This window comes from Perca fluviatilis, chromosome 9, assembly GCF_010015445.1.
Source record: "Perca fluviatilis chromosome 9, GENO_Pfluv_1.0, whole genome shotgun sequence".
Lineage (NCBI taxonomy): Eukaryota > Metazoa > Chordata > Actinopteri > Perciformes > Percidae > Perca > Perca fluviatilis.
Genome location: NC_053120.1, coordinates 2,709,017 through 2,729,393, shown reverse-complemented (window position 1 = coordinate 2,729,393; position 20,377 = coordinate 2,709,017). Strand labels below are relative to the sequence as shown.

At 39.1% G+C, this 20,377-nt stretch overlaps 2 protein-coding genes across 2 annotated transcripts in view; both read left to right on the top strand.

Annotated features, from left to right (window-relative positions):
- Positions 1 to 5,584: 5,584 nt before the first annotated feature.
- The window catches only part of LOC120565430 (macrophage mannose receptor 1-like), a 26,882-nt gene continuing 12,089 nt past the window's right edge, over positions 5,585 to 20,377 (top strand). Inside the window, exons 1-2 of the mRNA XM_039811238.1 lie at positions 5,585 to 5,618; positions 7,233 to 7,273. The gene's annotated coding sequence lies outside the window, so the exon portion shown is untranslated. The remainder of the gene's footprint in view (positions 5,619 to 7,232; positions 7,274 to 20,377) is intronic.
- On the top strand, positions 14,260 to 15,386 carry LOC120565439 (low affinity immunoglobulin epsilon Fc receptor-like). The gene is made up of 2 exons (XM_039811248.1): positions 14,260 to 14,729; positions 15,019 to 15,386. The coding sequence occupies exon 2, from the start codon at positions 15,045 to 15,047 to the stop codon at positions 15,357 to 15,359; it is 315 nt and encodes a 104-aa protein (XP_039667182.1). The 5' UTR covers positions 14,260 to 14,729; positions 15,019 to 15,044; the 3' UTR covers positions 15,360 to 15,386.

Below are 20,377 nucleotides of genomic sequence, written 5' to 3'. Positions count from 1 at the left end.
CATAACGCTACATCTTTCAACATGTATTTAGCTGTTATCATGGTATGCATTTCTTTATTTTAATAATATTATTTCGGTCTTATTACCGGTAAATATTACAGTAAATAAGACAGAACAGTAGGCTACGAAATGAGCCGAGCTGGGCGCGTTCAAAGCCGATGTCCCACGATGCAATGCGGGCATTCATTCACAGAATCAGACGGCGATCAGCGGGTCTTTAACGCCTGTATCACTTCAATGTACGTTAGGGATCATGTAGAGCGTTGCTATAGCGACTACAACAACGACGGGGTGATCAGGACCCCGACGCCAATCTTCTTTCAGCGGATCGATTGATAGCTCTCCTCCAGAGGGAACAGAACTGCGTCCATGGCAACGCTCTGCTATGCATGGCAACGCTCTGCTATGCATGGCAACGCTCTGCTATGCATGGCAACGTTGTGTTATACTTAGCAACGGTCTGTTATCAAGAAAATAACAGACCGTATTGTACATTAGAATATAAGCAAGTCATGTAATAAATATATATAATCAGTAGTTTTGTCACCAGCAACAACACGTTGCTCAGTTATGTTCCAGTAAGTTATGCATCGTAATAACGTTTAAAAAAAAATCAGCTGAAGACTCCGGAAGTGACGTCGTAATTACCGCTCGGCGGATAGAAAAGATACAAATACATAATATTCGTAATATTGATGTTTTTGTCTAACGTTGTATTTGAGGAGTTAAACAATAAACATAGCAATAATAATAAAATACAGTTTCATGTATTTGTCTCATGTACTGTTTGCTCAGCCGGCCGGCGGGCGGCATCAATCTGAAACAGAACGAAGCCGAACACGTCCTCCCACCCACCCCGGAAGAACTACAAGTGCTCAAGCTTTGTAACAGATTCTGGGCCGCGTCTATAGTGGGAGTTGTAGTTTTTAAATATATTGGTATATTTCTCATATGTAGAAGTTGGTAGTGTAGAATTTTGGATACACCCTGGGGTGTTTGGGATGGGGAACACACTGGTGTCATCAGATTTTAAAAATAGAATCATTAAATAGGTGAAAATAAGTTATTACCATATTTGACAGTGCTTACAGTGGGTAAACTTTGGTGACCATCTCTACATGATAGCTGAGGTCCAGAGCTTTTTATGTGTGTTGCACCTTCTGTTGCTAAATGACATCAGCTGAAGACTCCTGAAGTGACGTAGTAATTACCGCTCGGCGGATAGAAAAGATTGCTGCACGTAAAAAAATAAAACAAATTGCTGCACGTTGTATGTGAGAATTTATACAATAAAAATACCAATAATGAAAAACTAGTGTTTTATGCTAAGCACTTTGATTTGCCTTGTCGCAGAAAAATCCTAGGCCTATATAAACAAACTAGTTGAGTGTTTAGAACTACAGCCTAATGGCTTGGTGGACTAATGGGCATATGTTTTGACTTGTTATCTACTGTTGTGAAAAACAAAAAATAAAGTACTTACAAAGAGAAGCATTTTTCATTTTATTTTCCATGCATAGTTATTTAAAAACGCAATTTTCTAATTTTGCAGTTGATGAATGTTAATAGCAAAGACTAAAGGGGAAAAAAACATGAGTATATTTATTTGTGGGACTTGATTTGATTTAACATCACACTGCATTATTAGTTGTTTTAAATAACTGACTTTTTTAAAATAATTTATGGTAGGCCTATCATATTAATTATTATTCAGAAGATGATCCTCATATCAATCAGCATGGTTACAGCTTGTAGCGATAACCTTTGAGACTACCTTTTCAAAATTAAGAAGGGGCTAGTTTTAGGAACATTTTAAGCAGATTTTTGCTGAGGTTTTTGTTCACAGAGATGTATATAGCTTTGTATGGGTATGTGTACACAAACATGTGTTTTGGCATTTTTGGCACACTTCTACCTCAGCCTATACTGCATACAGACACAAGTACTTTAGCATATTCTGCTAAAATAGAGACCAGAATGTGGCGCCAAACCAACAATCTCATTCAACCATTTCACAAAATGAGGAGTTTCATTCATTCATTCATTTCATTTATTTGTATAGCACAAGTAAACACAACAGAAGTTGACCACTGTGCTTCACATAACAAGAGTCAGGAAAGAGAATAGAACATCCTTCAGACAGCAGAAAACATAAATAAAAGTAAGAATTTAGAGAAATGCACGCTCTAAGAGATAAAACTTTAGTTTGAGTTTAAACTCATATAAAGAGGACAGCGATCTCAAGGAGACGGGGAGGCTATTTCACAGCCTGGGACCAACAACAGCGAAGGCACGGTCTCCTCTTGACTTTAGACGCGAGCGTGGCTGGGACAGATTATAGTTGCTCGTGGAGTTGGTCGTGACATGGGTCAGAGGGTATATGAGGTCATAAATGATGAACCAATCAATCGGCTCTGCTCCTATAGCACCTTGGTGTGTATATATAACACCTTTGGCTGGAAGGCCCGTGTTGAAAGTGTGTCTTATCATTTAGAGCAGACACTCACAGTGAATCAGAGGGTTTATGTTATACAAGGCTGCATTACAGAGCATTTTAATATGTCAGCAATATCTAAAAACATCTCATTTAAAGCTTACTTGTAAGGGGAGCACAGAGAATATGGTCTGATCAATATTTATTCTCCATGCCAAGTAGCTCTTTTCCTCTGACAGAAGAAATGGGTACCCTAATGTAAACTAAATAATTCTAAACTATAGCCCTAATTTGGACCTACCTCAATTAAAACTTTAAATAATGTTGCTTGAGGCTGCAGGTAATAGCTTCATGATATGATGCGGTTGTGTGTTGCTCACTGTTTGTGAAAGATGAGCAATAGATTGTGGCTGTGTGATGTGCTTCAATCTGACTCCATATCACTTTGTTTATGTTTTTTATCATAAGTATGTCATCTGTATGATAAAACAATATGTGAAGCGTTATTTGTGAAGCATTTGAACTCAAGGCAAATATCCCTCTGGGGATAATAAAGTAGGCCTATTGCTTGCAAAATGGTCCCTATGATATGTGAAAATTAAAACCTTGTAGTAGGACTATAGCAAACACATCGTTGGAAAGGTCTCAGCCTGGACAGTAACCTATGTCAGTCTGGAGAGCATACATTACTCCTGCTTTGAAATATTGACCTCTGAACCTTGAACCCAGTCCATGTTTGAAGGCTTGTCATTTAGCAACAGAAGGTGCTACACACATAAGACCAGCTGTTCTAGAAAGCTCTGGACCTCAGCTATCATGTAGATATGGTCACCAAAGTTGCACTGTAAGCACTGTCAAATATGGTAATAAGCTATTTTCACCTATTTAATGATTCTATTTTTAAAATCGGATGACACCAGTGTGTTCCCCATCCCAAACACCCCAGGGTGTATCCAAAATTCTACACTACCAACTTCTACATATGAGAAATATACCAATATATTTAAAAACTACAACTCCCACTATAGACGCGGCCCAGAATCTGTTACAAAGCTTGAGCACTTGTAGTTCTTCCGGGGTGGGTGGGAGGACGTGTTCGGCTTCGTTCTGTTTCAGATTGATGCCGCCCGCCGGCCGGCCGAGCAAGCAGTACATGAGACAAATACATGAAACTGTATTTTATTATTATTGCTATGTTTATTGTTTAACTCCTCAAATACAACGTTAGACAAAAACATCAATATTACGAATATTATGTATTTTTATCTTTTCTATCCGCCGAGCGGTAATTACGACGTCACTTCCGGAGTCTTCAGCTGATTTTTTTTTAAACGTTATTACGATGCATAACTTACTGGAACATAACTGAGCAACGTGTTGTTGCTGGTGACAAAACTACTGATTATATATATTTATTACATGACATTGATTACGACTTATTTTCTTGATAACCGACCGTTGCTAAGTATAACACACCGTTGCCATGCATAGCAGAGCGTTGCCATGCATAGCAGAGCGTTGCCATGGACGCAGTTCTGTTCCCTCTGGAGGAGAGCTATCAATCGATCCGCTGAAAGAAGATTGGCGTCGGGGTCCTGATCACCCTGTCGTTGTTGTAGTCGCTATAGCAACGCTCTACATGATCCCTAACGTACATTGAAGTGATACAGGCGTTAAAGACCCGCTGATCGCCGTCTGATTCTGTGAATGAATGCCCGCATTGCATCGTGGGACATCGGCTTTGAATGCGCCCAGCTCGGCTCATATCGTAGCCTACTGTTCTGTCTTATTTACTGTAATATTTACCGGTAATAAGACCGAAATAATATTATTAAAATAAAGAAATGCATACCATGATAACAGCTAAATACATGTTGAAAGATGTAGCGTTATGGTTTTAAAAATATCAATAAACAACAAAAGAATCCAGCTTCCCTGGCCGAAATAGACCGAAATAATAGCATTAAAAGAAATACATATAAACCGTGATAAGATCTGGTGAATAAATGTTGATTAAAACAGCGATTATTGTGCTAAAAATACCAATAATATCAAAGCTGTATCAGCTTCTCTGCTGCAGCCCGACTGGCAGAAAGTTTCGTGCTGTGATTACGTAAGATGCTTCTCATTGAAATACATTAGTATAAAAAACATGACCCCAACACATAAATCTTCAAAATAACGTGAGGGTATCACGTTCTAATAGATTTAATTTCATAATGCCTTCACAAACTGACGTGAGACTGGGTTGGTCCTGGGTGCGTGTGTTTTGGATTGCTAACGTTAAATAAAAGCCCTCCTGATGTCCTGAGGTGAAATCTGACCCGTTTTCAAAAAGTTTCTATATCAGAAATTTGGGTTTCCTTCACTGAAATCGTCAAAATAAATAAGGTGGACGGTTGCATACAACCATTACTCTACAAGTTAAATAAATGATCAGTTCACTACTTTCATTGAATTTGGGTGTTTTATTCAATTTTATAGCTATGATGATCAAAGAACATTGGAAAAAAGTGACAGAAAATGTTGGAAAAAACAAAAAAAATGGCGAAAAAATCGACAATACCTTCGGAAATTTGTGAAAAAGAAATTGGAAAAAAAGTCTAAAAAGTGACAAAAACATCTGAAAAAAGTGACAAATTATTTTTTCAAAAAGTGACAAAAACGTCACCAAAAAAAAGTTTTAATTAGAAATATTTTCCCAGAAAAACCAAACCAAAGCCTGCATGGTGGAGGGTAAGACAAGCCGAGGGTTAATCCAGGCCTTTCTATCAGCGTTAGGGGATCAGAACCTGGTCTGAGGTCCACAGGGATGCAAATGGGCCACATCAGCTCTCTTTGGGTTCACTGCAGACCAGCACTAACAAATTAGACTGAACATATCTCCCTCAGAAGTCAAGGATAAGAGCAGGCTTTGTTTCTGCCGTGTAGTTTCAGGATGTTCATGTAAATCATGTTCAAAGGAATACCAAAGACATGTTTAGATGAAGGTAACAGGGGGAAGTTTCGGGGATTCTCCCGGTGCTCCGGATTAGCCAATCAGGGCCTGATGCTACAGATCTGACACGTTGATATTTTAATATTCAAATGACAGCCAGAGAGTATGAAGAGGATTAATAAAGTGTTGAGAGCACAGAGAGGGAGAACCATCAGAGCAGAGAGAAGCTGTGGACATTCACAAGATGTAAGTTATAAACTATATAAGTTATATAAGTTATAAACTATATAAGTTATATAAGTTATAAACTCGGCTGTTTGATTTCACATCTTAATGTCTCTGTTGTTGTCCTGTCGACCGTGATACCTTTTATTTTTCTGTCTTTTCCCTCCACATTGTTGAAGCTATTTCTGACATTTATTTCATTATTTTCAACGTTCATTTATCATTTTCATCACTTTTTCTTTTTCCAAATGTTATAAAATCGACTAAAACACCCAAATTCAATGAAAGTACTGAGCTGATCTTTTAGTGAACATTTTGTTTGCATTTTTTCCAGCTTCCAGCACTTTTTGTTGAATTTGCTTTTAGTTTTGTGGCTTTGTTCAAAGTTTTTGGTGCTTTTTAAAATATTTTTATTTCATTTTTGTCGCTTTGTTTGACTGATTGTCACTTGTAATTTTTCGAAATCTTTGGTTTTGATGCTTTTTTCCCACTACTACCAACTTATACCACGAGTTTTACACTTATTCTTGGAATTCAGGGTCAATCAACCTAATTTCAGCAGAATATATGCTATGAAAATGAATGAAAACACCAAAAATTCAATTAAAATAGTGAACTGATCCTTCATTTTACTTGAGAAGAGCGTTTTATACAACCATCCATGTTCATTTTAGGAAATTTGGTTGAAAGAAATCCAAATGTATGATGTAGAGATGTTTTGAAAATGGATCAAATATTCAACGTAATACTGCATGTGTGAAATCTGACTAATATAATAATAAGGTTTCCAGTTTTCCTTCAAACTCTTTTTGTTTATTTCTCAATATTTAAGTTATCTCCTCTGATACATCCGGGGTCCTCAAATGTATCATTCAAAGGTCTGCATCTAAAAAACTATACCTCTAACAAATATCTGAGTATTAACAGTTTTTCTGTATACATTTTTTTTTTTAGGTATTTTTAGGCCTTTATTTGACAGGACAGCTTAGACTTGAAAGGGGAGAGAGGGGGGGATGATATGCAGCAAAGGGCCGCATGTCAGAATTGAGCCTGACACACACACACACACACACACACACACACACACACACACATAAATTGTTTGCTGTTGGACATTGTGAATTTGTGTGAAAGGAAATAATATGAAAATTATATGAATATGTTGGTGGCGTGAGGGGGAATCAGACAGAAGAACAGTCTGTCTTTATGTTTAGGGATACAGAGTATCACCCAGTCCCTCAGGATGCAAATCAAAGACTTAACTATTCATCACATTCAGCTGCATCTTAGAGGGAAACTTTTGGGTTTTTTATCAACCTGGACTCTATGTTCCCATGTGTTTGTGTCTCAGTGACTGATGGGAACAACTATCTTTAAAAATGGTCCAAACAAAGAACCAAGCTGTAATGTAACCCTACAGGACAGATGTTCTGTTTTAGCCGATTGACACACAAACACACACACACACACACACACACTCACCTCTGTCTAAGGACACAAGGTGTTACACTGTTGACTTGTTTAACTTTTTGTAATTTCAATAAATGCAACATCTTTTCCAAAAGTCAGTGAGTAATGGTGTAAAATAATCCTGATTTCATACCAACAATAACTGTGTTTATTATCATCTAACAGGGTGAAGATGCAGTGGAGTCTGTTTGTGTTCATTGTGATGGGTAAGTGGATCATCTGGACAGCTCACTCCTCATCAACTCCAAGTCACACTTCAGTTAAGAATATGGTTTGATTTAAACGGTAATTTAGTTTTTTTTTCAACCTGGATTTTCCTGTGTGTAAATGGCTGACAGACTCAGATTATTATTCTGAGTGTCTGACAAAAATTTATGGGATGGATCCCTACAGAGATAGACCTTTTAGTTAAAGAGTAAGATCCTTTTAGTTTAACATGAAACAGCCCCGAAATCACCATCACCAAACTCACCAGACTCCATGTTAATAATCAGGACTTTTAGCATGTATAGAGCCAGCATATCTCCACCAGACTCCATGTAAATAATCAGGACTTTTAGCATGTATAGAGCCAGCATATCTCCACCAGACTCCATGTAAATAATCAGGACTTTTAGCATGTATAGAGCCAGCATATCTCCACCAGACTCCATGTAAATAATCAGGACTTTTTAGCGTGTATAGAGCCAGCATATCTCCACCAGACTCCATGTAAATAATCAGGACTTTTAGCATGTATAGAGCCAGCATATCTCCACCAGACTCCATGTAAATAATCAGGACTTTTAGCATGTATAGAGCCAGCATATCTCCACCAGACTCCATGTAAATAATCAGGAATTTTTAGCGTGTATATGTAGCGGGTCCCGACTAGGTCTCCGCTGGCAGATATATAGATAACCCTCTGATAGGAGTGCTCTGGAAGTATTGGAAATATTACAGAGAAATCAGTGACGCAGGACAACAGTTGCTCATTCTCCATTCACTCAGATTATGAGCTTATCTTGCTCTGCGTATCGCTATATGTCCCAGTGTGACGCTGCTCGTGCTTACTGCCACCCTGTGTCCATTTTAGGAAATACATGTAATTGGGTGCTTCTTCCTTAATTTCTCATTAGTAATCAATTATATAAATCAGACTAAAATTGATTGTTGGAACAGTGGAACGATAAACCAAGACGCCTTGCGCGTTTTGGCGGATCTTTTTTATTTTGTTTCTGTTACTGGGCCAAATTTTTCCAACATTTACATCAAAACATTTTAGTTAGCATTATAGCATATGCTACCATGTTAGCACTGTTCCAACAATCACCACTCTGGTTTGGTTGAAATAAACCCTTAATTCACCCATTTACATGTGGAGATATGCTGGCTCTATACACGCTAAAAGTCCTGATTATTTACATGGAGTCTGGTGGAAATATGCTGGCTCTATACACGCTAAAAGTCCTGATTATTTACATCAATCAATCAATCAACATTTATTTATATAGCACTTTACAGTAACCAACAGGTATCCAAAGTGCTTCACATCAGAAACAAAGACTAAAACACACATCATAAAACATATCATACAATAAAAAGAATGACATATAGAAACAATAAAATCAGAAAAGGTTACATAGAAAATAGGAGAGGGAAATTGTCACACCACTACTATGTATTAAAAGCCTTTCTAAACAGATAAGTTTTAACTCTAGACCAAAAAAGTGCTAAATCTGTAGTCGCCCGAATTTCAGGGGTAACTTATTCCAGAGTCTCGAGGCAGCAACTGCAAAAGCCCGATCACCCCACCGTTTATAGTTTGACCTTGGGACTTCTAAAACCAGCTGATTTGAGGACCGCAAGGACCGGTTGTGCTCACGCAGTGTTAGGATATCGGACAAATACTGGGCCGGGCCCGCGTTTAAGGCCTTAAAAACAAACAATAAAATCTTGAAATCGATTCTAAAACGCACAGGAGCCAATGTAGGTTATAGAGAACAGGAGTGATGTGTGCGGCGTCTAGACGTATTTGTTAAAAAACGAGCAGCAGCATTCTGTACAATTTGAAGTCGTGAGATGGTGGTCTGATTCAGACCAACATAAAGAGCATTACAGTAATCCAACCTTGAACTAATAAAAGCAAGAATCGTGCTTTTACGACGTCATGCCTGTTACTGGAAGGGCTTAACTTTAGCCCAGGACGAAGCTGGAAAAAACTCATTCTAACAACATTGCTGATTTGCTTATCAAATTTCAAAAGTAACCCCCAAATGTTTGACAGCTGGCTTAAGGTATGAAGCCAGGGCCCCCAAACTCAAAGCTGGACCGTCTGGCATATCTGAAGTACTGAAGATGATACACTCAGTTTTAGCTTCATTCAAATGAAGAAAGTTTTGTGAAAGCCACAACTTAATATCATTAATACAGCTAAGCAGGGAGTCTAGTGCAACACTGTCATTCAGTTTCATAGGCAAATAAATTTGTAAATCATCTGCATAACAATGAAAAGACAGGTTGTGTTTTCTTATAATAGCCCCTAAAGGCAACATATCTAAGGAAAACAGTATGGGGCCAAGAATAGAACCCTGGGGTACCCCACAGGAGAGAGGAGCAGTTGACGAGGATAAGTCACCTATCATGACAGAGAAGTTTCTATTTGTCAAATAGGATCTAAACCCTATAAGTACCGAGCCTCGGATGCCTACACAATGATCAAGGCAAGAGAGGAGGACTGCATGATCCACTGTATCAAATGCCGCCGTGAGGTCCAAAAGCACCAAAACAGCAGGATTCCCGGCATCTACAGATAAGGCAATATCATTGTGCACTTTAAGTAGTGCAGACTCAGTGCTATGACGTGATCTGAAACCAGATTGAATTTTTTCAAAAACAAAGTTCTGTTGCAAAAAGGCTTGTAACTGTATAAAGACAACTTTTTCCAAAACCTTTGACAGAATAGACAGATGAGAGACTGGTCTAAAATTGGACAACACCGTAAGCTCAAGATTAGGCTTCTTAAGTAGGGGCCTGACCATAGCGTGTTTAAAGGAGGCTGGGACAGAACCTAAAGTAAGACTGGAATTAAAAAAGTAAGAAGACTTAACCCAATGGTGCTATTAAAAACCTCCTTCACTATCCTGGCAGGAACAATGTCTAAGGGACAGTTGGTTGGGTTTATGTGTTGCACTACCACCGGTTAGCAATGTCAGAGAAACTGGCTTAATTTCCCCAAACACAGCAGAGTGCACAGGAGCAGCAGGTCTAGAGACATTGAAATTGGCACTGGCGTTTTGCCTGACAGATGCAACTTTGTCAGTAAAATAACAGAGAAATTTCTCACATGTACTGTTTGAAACATCTGTCGCGAGCAGAGGTGCATGGATTCATGGAGTCTGGTGGAGATATGCTGGCTCTATACACGCTAAAAGTCCCGATTATTTACATGGAGACTGGTGGGTTTGGTGATGGTGATTTGGGGCTGTTTCATGTTAAACTAAAAGTATCTTACTCTTTAATAACACTCACTTAGAAACAAAAACATGGGAAATAGAGTCAGGGGGACTGTTTCACAAAAGCAGGCATCCTAAATCCAGGATAACTGATAAAGCGAGGGCTTGACCTAGTCTAACCTGTGCAGCCAGGCTTGGTGCGTTTCAGCGAAGGCCAAGCCAGGCTGAGGAGGAGCGACTAGTTCGAGCCAGGCTGAAGTAATTCAGATAGATGCGCATCCACGGCTTTCCTCAAAAGACTGCAAGTTTGATCACAGATTTACTGATGCCACAATGGAGAATATGCATTGTACATACTTTATACAGAGTGAGCAGCAGCTTCTTGTGTGAAGTATGATGACGCGTGAAACACATTATTTGTATAAAAGAAAAGAAACACAGCCTCTGTAATAAAACAGTGAGAGAAAGTGTGGCAGACAATCATGGACCGACTGAATGCATAAGTAGCCTAAACATATACATTAACGACCACTTTCTCCCCTCTGAACCATCATAATCATTCCATTCAAGGATTAGGCTACTAATCATTTGCACAAATTGACAGTTGTACTCTTTGCCTTAAAAGTAAGAAGAAGATAATGTTACTCCGGGAAATTTACCATGAAGATCCATTTACTACAACGCTAGAATATGATGTGTAAATATCTCTTTAACTCTGTTCCTCCCTCTCTCTCATGGGCTAAAATATAAGTTTCCTAAGTCATATTAACTTCCACTGCTCGCTTTTAATGCAACGTGTAGTACTAACTGTTCGTTTTTGCAAAATGACAGTGACTGAATGGTTTCAGTTAAAGGTGCAGTAGGTAAGACTTATACAACTACCTTTCTGTCATATTTGCTGAAACTGACCCTATGTTCCAGTAGAACTACATGAAGCAGGTAATTCAACAAAAATATGGCTCCTCTGGCTCACCTACAGCCTGTAGTGTGATTTGCAAAAATCCACAGCTCCCTGTTCAGATGCACCAATCAAGGGCCAAGCGGGCGGAGGTGTCTAACAGCATGTCAATCACAGCTCACACACGCATTAATTCTCCCTTGAGGGGGAGGGGCTTAGGAGACCGTTTTGGGCGTTAGCAGGAAAGGGGGAGGGACTGAGAAGTTGTTGATGTTCAAATGTTTTGGCTAAGTCCTGGATCTTCACAATACTACCTACAGCACTTTTAAGAGCAGTAGTTCATAAATTTATATTTTTAGACTATCATTCAGTTGGTCCGCTATTATCTGCCACACTTTTTCGCGTTTTTAAATTTTTTTTTTATAGAGGAAGTTTCCCTTCTCTACATATTATATGCCTTACTCCCTCATATGTATGGACATAAAAAATAAAGACACTGAAGAAATTGGACTCTAAAATCTAGAAACTATGAAGATAATTAAGTAATAAATATAATGCACTCTGTAAACATGAATGTAGAGGTGTCCTCTCCCTGCTGTTACATGAATGTACAGTAGCCTACATCACTAGATAGTTACTGGTCCAGTGAACTAAGACTATCATTTGGGAGGATTGTACAATTAGGATATGTTCTTAAATTGTACAATCCTCCCAAATTATAGTCCCAGTTTAATGGACAACATAAATTATGTGCTAAGAATGCCAAATACAATGCATATGGAAGTGGAACAAACATGATCCTTATTGTTAAAGAATTTAAAACAAAATGAATCAACTAAAATAATTCAAGGGCATTGGTCAACTATAGAAATGTACAGCATTGTATGTGTTGCCCTTAGTAACAGACTTCATTTAAAACACATTTGAAATGTTATCAGCCTTTTCTAAATATCTCAACAACTGCCATAATATATTAATTAAACTTCTAACAACAATATGAACAGCAGTCTTCATACAGCATCAGAACAGTAACAATGACTGACACATGCATAATTATGAATAAAAAAATAATGGTCACAACTTTAAATAATAACTTATAATAACAAATAAAACCACTGCTGGGTGATCAGAAAAGGCGCTCAGGATTAAATAAATCCTGGCTGTTAGCCTGTTCGGGGCAGGCTAGCTGCACAGAATAAATCTCCATGGTGATTTATTTGCGCCCCGCTGTTCGTGAAACCGAGTCAAGGCTAAATTCATCCAGGATAACTGGGAAATCCCAGCTTAATCCCTTATCTTGGTTTTGTGAAACAGGCCCTTGGTTTAAAAACAAAACAAAGTTTCTTTCAGTTTCTTCTCTGTTATCAGGTCAGTGTTCCTCCATTGGGGGTCAGCTGTATGACTACCACTTCATTAGATATGAGATGACCTGGGAAGCAGCCCAGGAGTATTGCAGAAAGAACCACACTGACCTGGCCACAGTGTCTAACCAGACAGACAGGCAGAGACTCCTTAACTCCACGACTGAACCAGCTGGACAGTATCAAGGCGGAGCCTGGATTGGGCGGCAAAACAAAACAACAAACCGGCGTTGGCGCTGGTCTCAGCCAGGGGTGGAGTTCAACAAGAGTAGAGGTAAATGGTCCTCAACACAACCGGATAATGTAGGCGATCAGAAGATCTGTGTGAGGATGCATGATGGCACATGGGATGACGACTTATGTTCTACAAGTTATGATTTTATCTGCTATGATGGTGAGAATATTTGGCGCATAGAGACTGTTCTCCTCTACAAAAACTCCCCCAGAAGTGGTTTGTTCCAGCATCATTCTGACCTATATTTATGTTTGTAGGGGCGATGGTCGTAGTAGTTCTGACTTTTGTCCCCCTCTAATCTAACCACACGAGAGTTTTTCTGTCCTCATATCTAAACCAGAGAAGGTAACGGTCACAGTTTTAAACACGTCTGTGTTTGTTTGAACCCCGCCCTCCTTACCAGGACATTTGGCTCTTCTACTTCCTCACCTTACTTCCTGCTTTGCTCCCGTCAGAACTCTACTACGGCCACTAGAGGGCGCCACTAGAAACCTGAATATAGGTCAGAATGATGCTGGAACAAACCACTTCTGGGGGAGTTTTTCAAAAGAGGAAAGTCTCTGAATTGATATAATATTTTTGTTTTGAAATAAGAATAATGTAGGATTTTATCAGACAAAATAAAAAACAAAAGGTTTGTCTGTGTGTTCCACAGGACATAATAAATCCAGCAAAACATTTCACATCATTGACCAGATGATGAACTGGACAGACGCTCAGAGATACTGCAGAGAAAATCACACTGACATGATCAGTGGAGTCAACCAGATAGAACTCTTCAAGACACAGCAACCGGATTATGCAAAACAGTGCCAGAATTATCTAAGCCAGTGCCAGAATTATGACATCCAGTGCAACAATTATAAAAACCATTGCCCTTTCTGGATCGGCCTGTTCAGAGACTCTGACTGGAGTTGGTCAGATGGGAGCAATTTCTCTTTCACATCCTGGGATAAAGGTGAAGATAAAGACCCTGAGAAGACATGTGCTATGACTATGTCAAATGGAAATTGGAGCTCCGATTACTGTAATAAAACAAAACCCTTCTTCTGCTACAACGGTGAGTTTATCAGAAGGTCTATCTAACGGTACTGTACATCTACATCTGTTTAATGATTCACTTTATTTATTAGTTTATTAAGTATTATGGTATGAGGTTCATCATTGTTGAATGTCTTGATAATGATATAACTTGCAATTTTTGGCCAGACATTATTATGTAAGGAATAATTTAGATGACAAAAAAAATAGTGACAAACCCACAACATTCTTCATGATTAGTTTGAGATATAGGGAGAATGTACACAAATAGGCCTACTATAAACTTACCAAGCACTGCACAACACTGATGCTGCAGACTGAATATTTCAAGTATTTATTTCAATACTTACAGTATTTCTTACCATAATCAGTTACAGTAATCAACCAACAATGAAATCAATGAAACAAATAAAATCTGTAGACAAATAAAAATTACTGCATGAAGTACATACACTTTGACTCTGAAGAAAAACTACTGTAAAAGCAACAAGAATACTGTAACTATTCATCATCTCTCCGTCTGGCTGGATCAGGCCATATAGCACACCTGAGTGCTGCGTTTTCAAATTAGCACATGTGTGCTTCCACACCTGGTGGATGTGTTTATCCAATTTGTTCATTGGTGTGGTCATTGGCAATCCGGGGCTTTGTAATGACAAGGAAGTAACCTCACAATCCTTATCTGTGTCTAAGGTGTGAAAATGTGTGTAGAGTTTTGCAAATCACTGTGTGTAATGTTTTGCAAAAGGGTGAAGCAGACATTGTGTGTAATGTTGTGCAAATCTTTGGAGGTGTTTCGCTCATTGGAGTAGAATTTTGCAAATTGTGTGGAAATTTTTATTTTAGTGTGTAAACAATCGGAAAAAACTGTAAACTGTCCTGTGTTTGTCTCCACGGGGGAGCATTTGGGTCTCTGCTTTGTCACTAATTGGCTCCACCCGACTGACTTTTCCCCTGGTTGACTCTCCTTCTCCCCTGACAGATTCAGTGATCCTGATCAACCAGAGCATGATCTGGGAGGACGCGTTATACTACTGCAGAGATCACCATGGCGACCTTGTCTCCATCACCAACCTGGACGATCAGCGCTGGGTCCAGGAGAGAGCCAAGATGGCCTCCACTCCCCACGTGTGGATGGGACTGCGCTACACCTGCACTCTGGACTTCTGGTTCTGGGTCAGTGACGAGACGGTCCGCTACAAGAACTGGGCCCTCCCCCAGTCTGGGGACGACTGCAACATGTCTGGAGCCATGGACCGAGAGGGAACTTGGGTCAAACTGATCGATGATGACCACCAGCTTAACTTCATCTGTTCCAAGTAAAAACCAGCAGAATGTAACTAAGTTACATTTTAACTGTGTGTCAAAATCAATATTTTAAGAAAAAAGTTGTAATATAGATCTTTAACTTTACATTCTAACAGTGTGGGATTAATCCTTTGACTTAAGTTAAGGATGTGTTTTATTAATTTACTCACTTTGTTTGCAGTGGTGTGACGTTGACATACTGTGTGTCCTGTGGGATTATTGAATGGCATTCTGGGAAATGTAGGAACTTAAATCTGAAAGTAAATATTTCAAGTAAAAAAGTTATAATATTTTGGGAAAAAAGTCATAACATTTCAAGTAAAAATCCAAAATATTTCAAGTAACAAAGTCATAATATTTCAGGTAAAAATTCCTAACATTTCAAGTAAAAAGTCAAAATATTTCAAGTAACAAAGTCGTAATATTTTGGAAAGAAATGTAATATTTCAAGAAAAAAGTTGTAATTTAGATGTTTTACTTTACATTTTAACAGTGTGGGATTAATACTTTACTAAAGTTAAAGTGATGGTTCAGGGTAATTTACCCTAGGGTCCTTTGCACCATGACCTCGAGCCAAACACCCCCAGAAGCTTTTTTTACCTGGGTCTAACATTGGGAGAGTTAGCGTAGAGTAGCGGTAGCCGCTGAATAGCTTAGCGCAGGGGCTAATGGACCCACGGTTGTATCTCTTAAATGACCCCACTAATAATGCCCGAAATGATACCAAAGGTCTACACTAGTATATATAGGTTATGTACTCATGAAACGATGGATTGTAAAGTTTGTAAGTACACCAGAAGTTTATGTAAATAACACTTGCCTGCTCTCTTCTGCTCTCTGCTGTTGTTGTTGCTGCTGCGTGAGACGAGTGCTTAGGGACGTCTACAAATTACAACACCGAAAAGAGATGCAACAAAAATATTTTTTAACCCTCATGCCCTCCTTAAAAACTTTACTCGCACACCTTCGAGGCAAAAATGTCCACGCACACCAAAAAACTGTTATTAAATCATCATATATCAATATTTTTTTCTGCTTTTTTTCATAAATCACTTAAACAACTTGTAACCTAATCAAAACCACCAAACATTCAATCATTTTCAGGATTTTAACCCTTTAAATGCCAGTTTATGTATTTGAAGTATTTCATTTTTTATTACAAAAAACACAAAAATTATTTTTTTCCATATAATGAATAATATGTAGATGGGGCTTTGGTGGGGATTAGAGGCTTGGATATGTCAAAGATAAGCAACAAAACTTATTTGATTGCATTAGTATTTTTATGTAATTCCAGATACTCCCTCTGGACACCTTCGAGGCAAAAATGGCCCCATTGACTTCCATTATAACCACATGTTTTGATCTCACTGCCTTTACAGTATAAAACCATGCATTCTGTAATGTCAGCATTTCATTTGGAAGAAAACTAGTCATATTTGACATTTTATACAGTATTTCACCAGATTCAACCATTTTGCCCTTGTAGGCCGGATGCATGAAATTATAGTTATATTATGGAGCTGTGTGTGTGTGTTGTGTGTGTGTGTATGTGTGTGTGTGTGTGTGTGTGTGTGTGTTATGTGTGTTTGTGTGTGTGTGTGTGTTTTTTTTGTTGTTGTGTGTTTTGTGTGTGTGTGTGTGTGTGTGTGTGTGTGTGTGTGTGTGTGTGTGTGTGTGTGTGTGTGTGTGTGTGTGAGTTTGTATGCGTGAACCTGTAAGCAAGCAATGATCACTTTAGGGCTGAAAAAGGCATCTTTTGAAGGATGCATTTCATGTGTCTTTGAAGACGTGCTTGAATAAAAACATTGTCTCCTGCATTTGCTGTAAACTGGCGCTTATCATTTCAAATGGTTTGTGGGACATGGTGGCCCTGAAGACTGGTCTCCCACTATGGACATCCCACAGGCCTCGGGTGGATTCCCCTTTGGACCGGCTACACCCAGCCAAGTGTGAAGTCCCATGTATGTTAAAATCTCTTGAGCATCCACATCACTCCATCCTGAGATTGAACACCTCCCGTGTAGGTTTGTCATTTCCTGAATCAGCTGGATCAAGTCAAGAGTGAAGAAAAGGTGGAAAGAGGATGCCACATCATGGATTCTTGATATGGCATATCTCCTGGGCTCTGACATCATGCCGGTCGGTGCTTGAATGTTGCGCAGCGTCTCAGTATTAGATGGAGACCAGACTTGCCAATTCTTCACTGTCCATTCAATGTTAGGATGGACAGGATCTTCAGTGTCCTCTCCACTTTCAGAGGAAGGTTAGAGGCACTCACAGAGTTGGAGGACACCAGTGACCATTTTGTCAGACTCCAGAAACTTGTGTCATCTTCAGATGAGTCCTGCAGTTGGCTGGAAGATAAAGGCTCCTTCTCTTTGCTCCAGGTCTTTCTCCTTCTCTAGAGCCAGGTGCATCAACACACTAATAGTTGGTTTTGTTTACAACAAATGCAGGAGACAATGTTTTTATTCAAGCACGACTTCAAAGACACATGAAATGCATCCTTTAAAAGAAGCCCTTTTTTCACCCAGATTTACACAAACTCTCTCACACACAGACACGCATGCACGCACACACACACACACACACACACACACACACACACACACACACACACACACACACACACACACACACACAGCTCCATAATATAACTGGCTAAAGTAAGGTGCGCTTTTTTCACCACTAAAATTATCATTGTTTGTTTACAGATTTACACAAACTCTCTCTCACACACAGACATGCATACATACATGCATGCACACACACACACACACACACACACACACACACACACACACACACACACACACACACACACGCGCATACATACATGCACACACACACACACACCCAACCCACACACACACACCCACCCACACCCACACACCCACAGACACACACAAATATACATATATACACACACACACACACATACACATCGCACACGCGTGCACACACACACACACACACACACACACACACACACACACACACACACACACACACACACACACACACACAGCTCCATAATATAACTATAATTTCATGCATCGGCCTACAAGGCCAAATTGGTTGAATCTGGTGAAATACTGTAAAAATGTCAAATATGACTAGTTTTCTTCCAAATGAAATGCTGACATTACAGAATGCATGGTTTTATACTGTAAAGGCAGTGAGATCAAAACATGTGGTTATAATGGAAGTCAATGGGGGCCCATTTTGCCTCGAAGGTGTCCAAAGGGAGTATCTGGAATTACATAAAAAATACTAATGCAATCAAATCAGTTTTGTTGCTTATCTTTGAGATATCCAAGCCTCTAATCCCCACCAAAGCCCCATCTAAATATTATTCATTATATGGGAAAAAAATAATTTTTGTGTTTTTTTTAAAAAAAATGACATACTTCAAATACATAAACTGGCATTTAAAGGGTTAAAATCCTGAAAATGATTGAATGTTTGGTGGTTTTGATTAGGTAAGAAGTTGTTTAAGTGATTCATGAAAAAAAGCAGAAAAAAATATTGATATATGATGATTTAATAACAGTTTTTGTGTGCGCGGGGACATTTTTGCCTCGAAGGTGTCCAGAGGGTACAAAATGAATCATTTAAGTATAAAAGACATGTAAGAGTAAAAAACACTGGATTTAAAAATTTGACTGAAAAGGATTCCTACAAAATTTCATGCCATAAGAAGTAACACAGCAAAAATGATCACGAAATGAAAAAAAAACTTGAGAAAAATGTACAAAAATGACCGAAGAGGGCATGAGGGTTAATTTAACTTATTTTTTAAAGTAAGTGCTGTAGTATAACTAGCAGGAGACAAGTAGTAATTGAGGTAAGTTTGGAGACATTACCTTATTTAATCATTAAATTAATACATATTTTTGTTGTATCTCTTTTGGTTGTAGTAATTTTATAGACGGTCCCTAAGCACTCGTCTAACTGCAGGTAGCAGCAGCAACAGAGAGCAGAAGAGAGCAGGCAAGTGTTCATAAACTTCTGGTGTACTTACAAACTTTACAATCCATCGTTTTATGAGTACATAACCTATTTGTACTAGTGTAGACCTTTGGTATCATTTCGGGCATTATTAGTGGGGTCATTTACGAGATACAAACGTGGGTCCATTAGCCCCTGCGTTAAGCTATTTGCCGGTAACGCTACTACGCTAACTGCCCAATGTTAGACCCAGGTGAAAAAGCTTCTGGGGGTGTTTGGCTCGAGGTCATGGTGCAAAGGACCCTAGGGTAAATTACTCCGAACCATCACTTTAAGGATGTGTTTTATTCATTTACTCACTTTGTTTGCAGTGGTGTGACGTTGACATGCTGTGCGTTCATGCCACCTCGGAATAACAGGGACCCCCTGGTTACGTTGTTTTTCCGACTGGCAGCGTTCACATGGTCGGGATGCGTGTTCTTCTTCTTCTGTTATATTGGCGTTTGGCATAACAACTTGTTGCATGACTGCCACCAACTGTTGGCTGTAGCCGAGGCATCAGGTGGTGAAAACATGGAGGCCACAATAACAGAAGATTCTCTGCTGTTTTCTTATACGAGCATCCAAACAGCACATGGACAGGTGTTTGTTTGTGTTATCTGCAGGAAAACCAACGGGAAAAGAGCCACGGATAAGGTGTTTTTTTATATATAGGCCTATTTATGAATAATTTCAAACATGTTATGTCTGTGCATGTTTCTTGGCAGAGGCGTTTATTGTCATTAAAATATGTTCAGTGAACCAAAGTCGCCTCCATCAAACGTCAGCTGTCAACAACGCGTCACCAACTGGGAAACTTCGGTTATCAAAATCCAGTCTGAGTTTCCCTCCTCTGATTCCACAGGACGTTACGTGAATGGTGACGTTTTCACTCGGAAAAACATTTTTCAGATGTCCATGAACGCACGGAGACTGTGTGTCCTCTGGGATTATTGAATGGCATTCTGGGAAATGTAGGAAACAAACCTCAGGGGGAGAGATGTGACAGCAGATATTAAACTGAGGATGTAATCCTGTAA

What these genes read in the sequence shown, in the direction of transcription:
- LOC120565439 (XM_039811248.1), top strand. Translation starts at nt 15,045, where the DNA reads ATGATCTGGGAGGACGCGTTATACTACTGCAGAGATCACCATGGCGAC.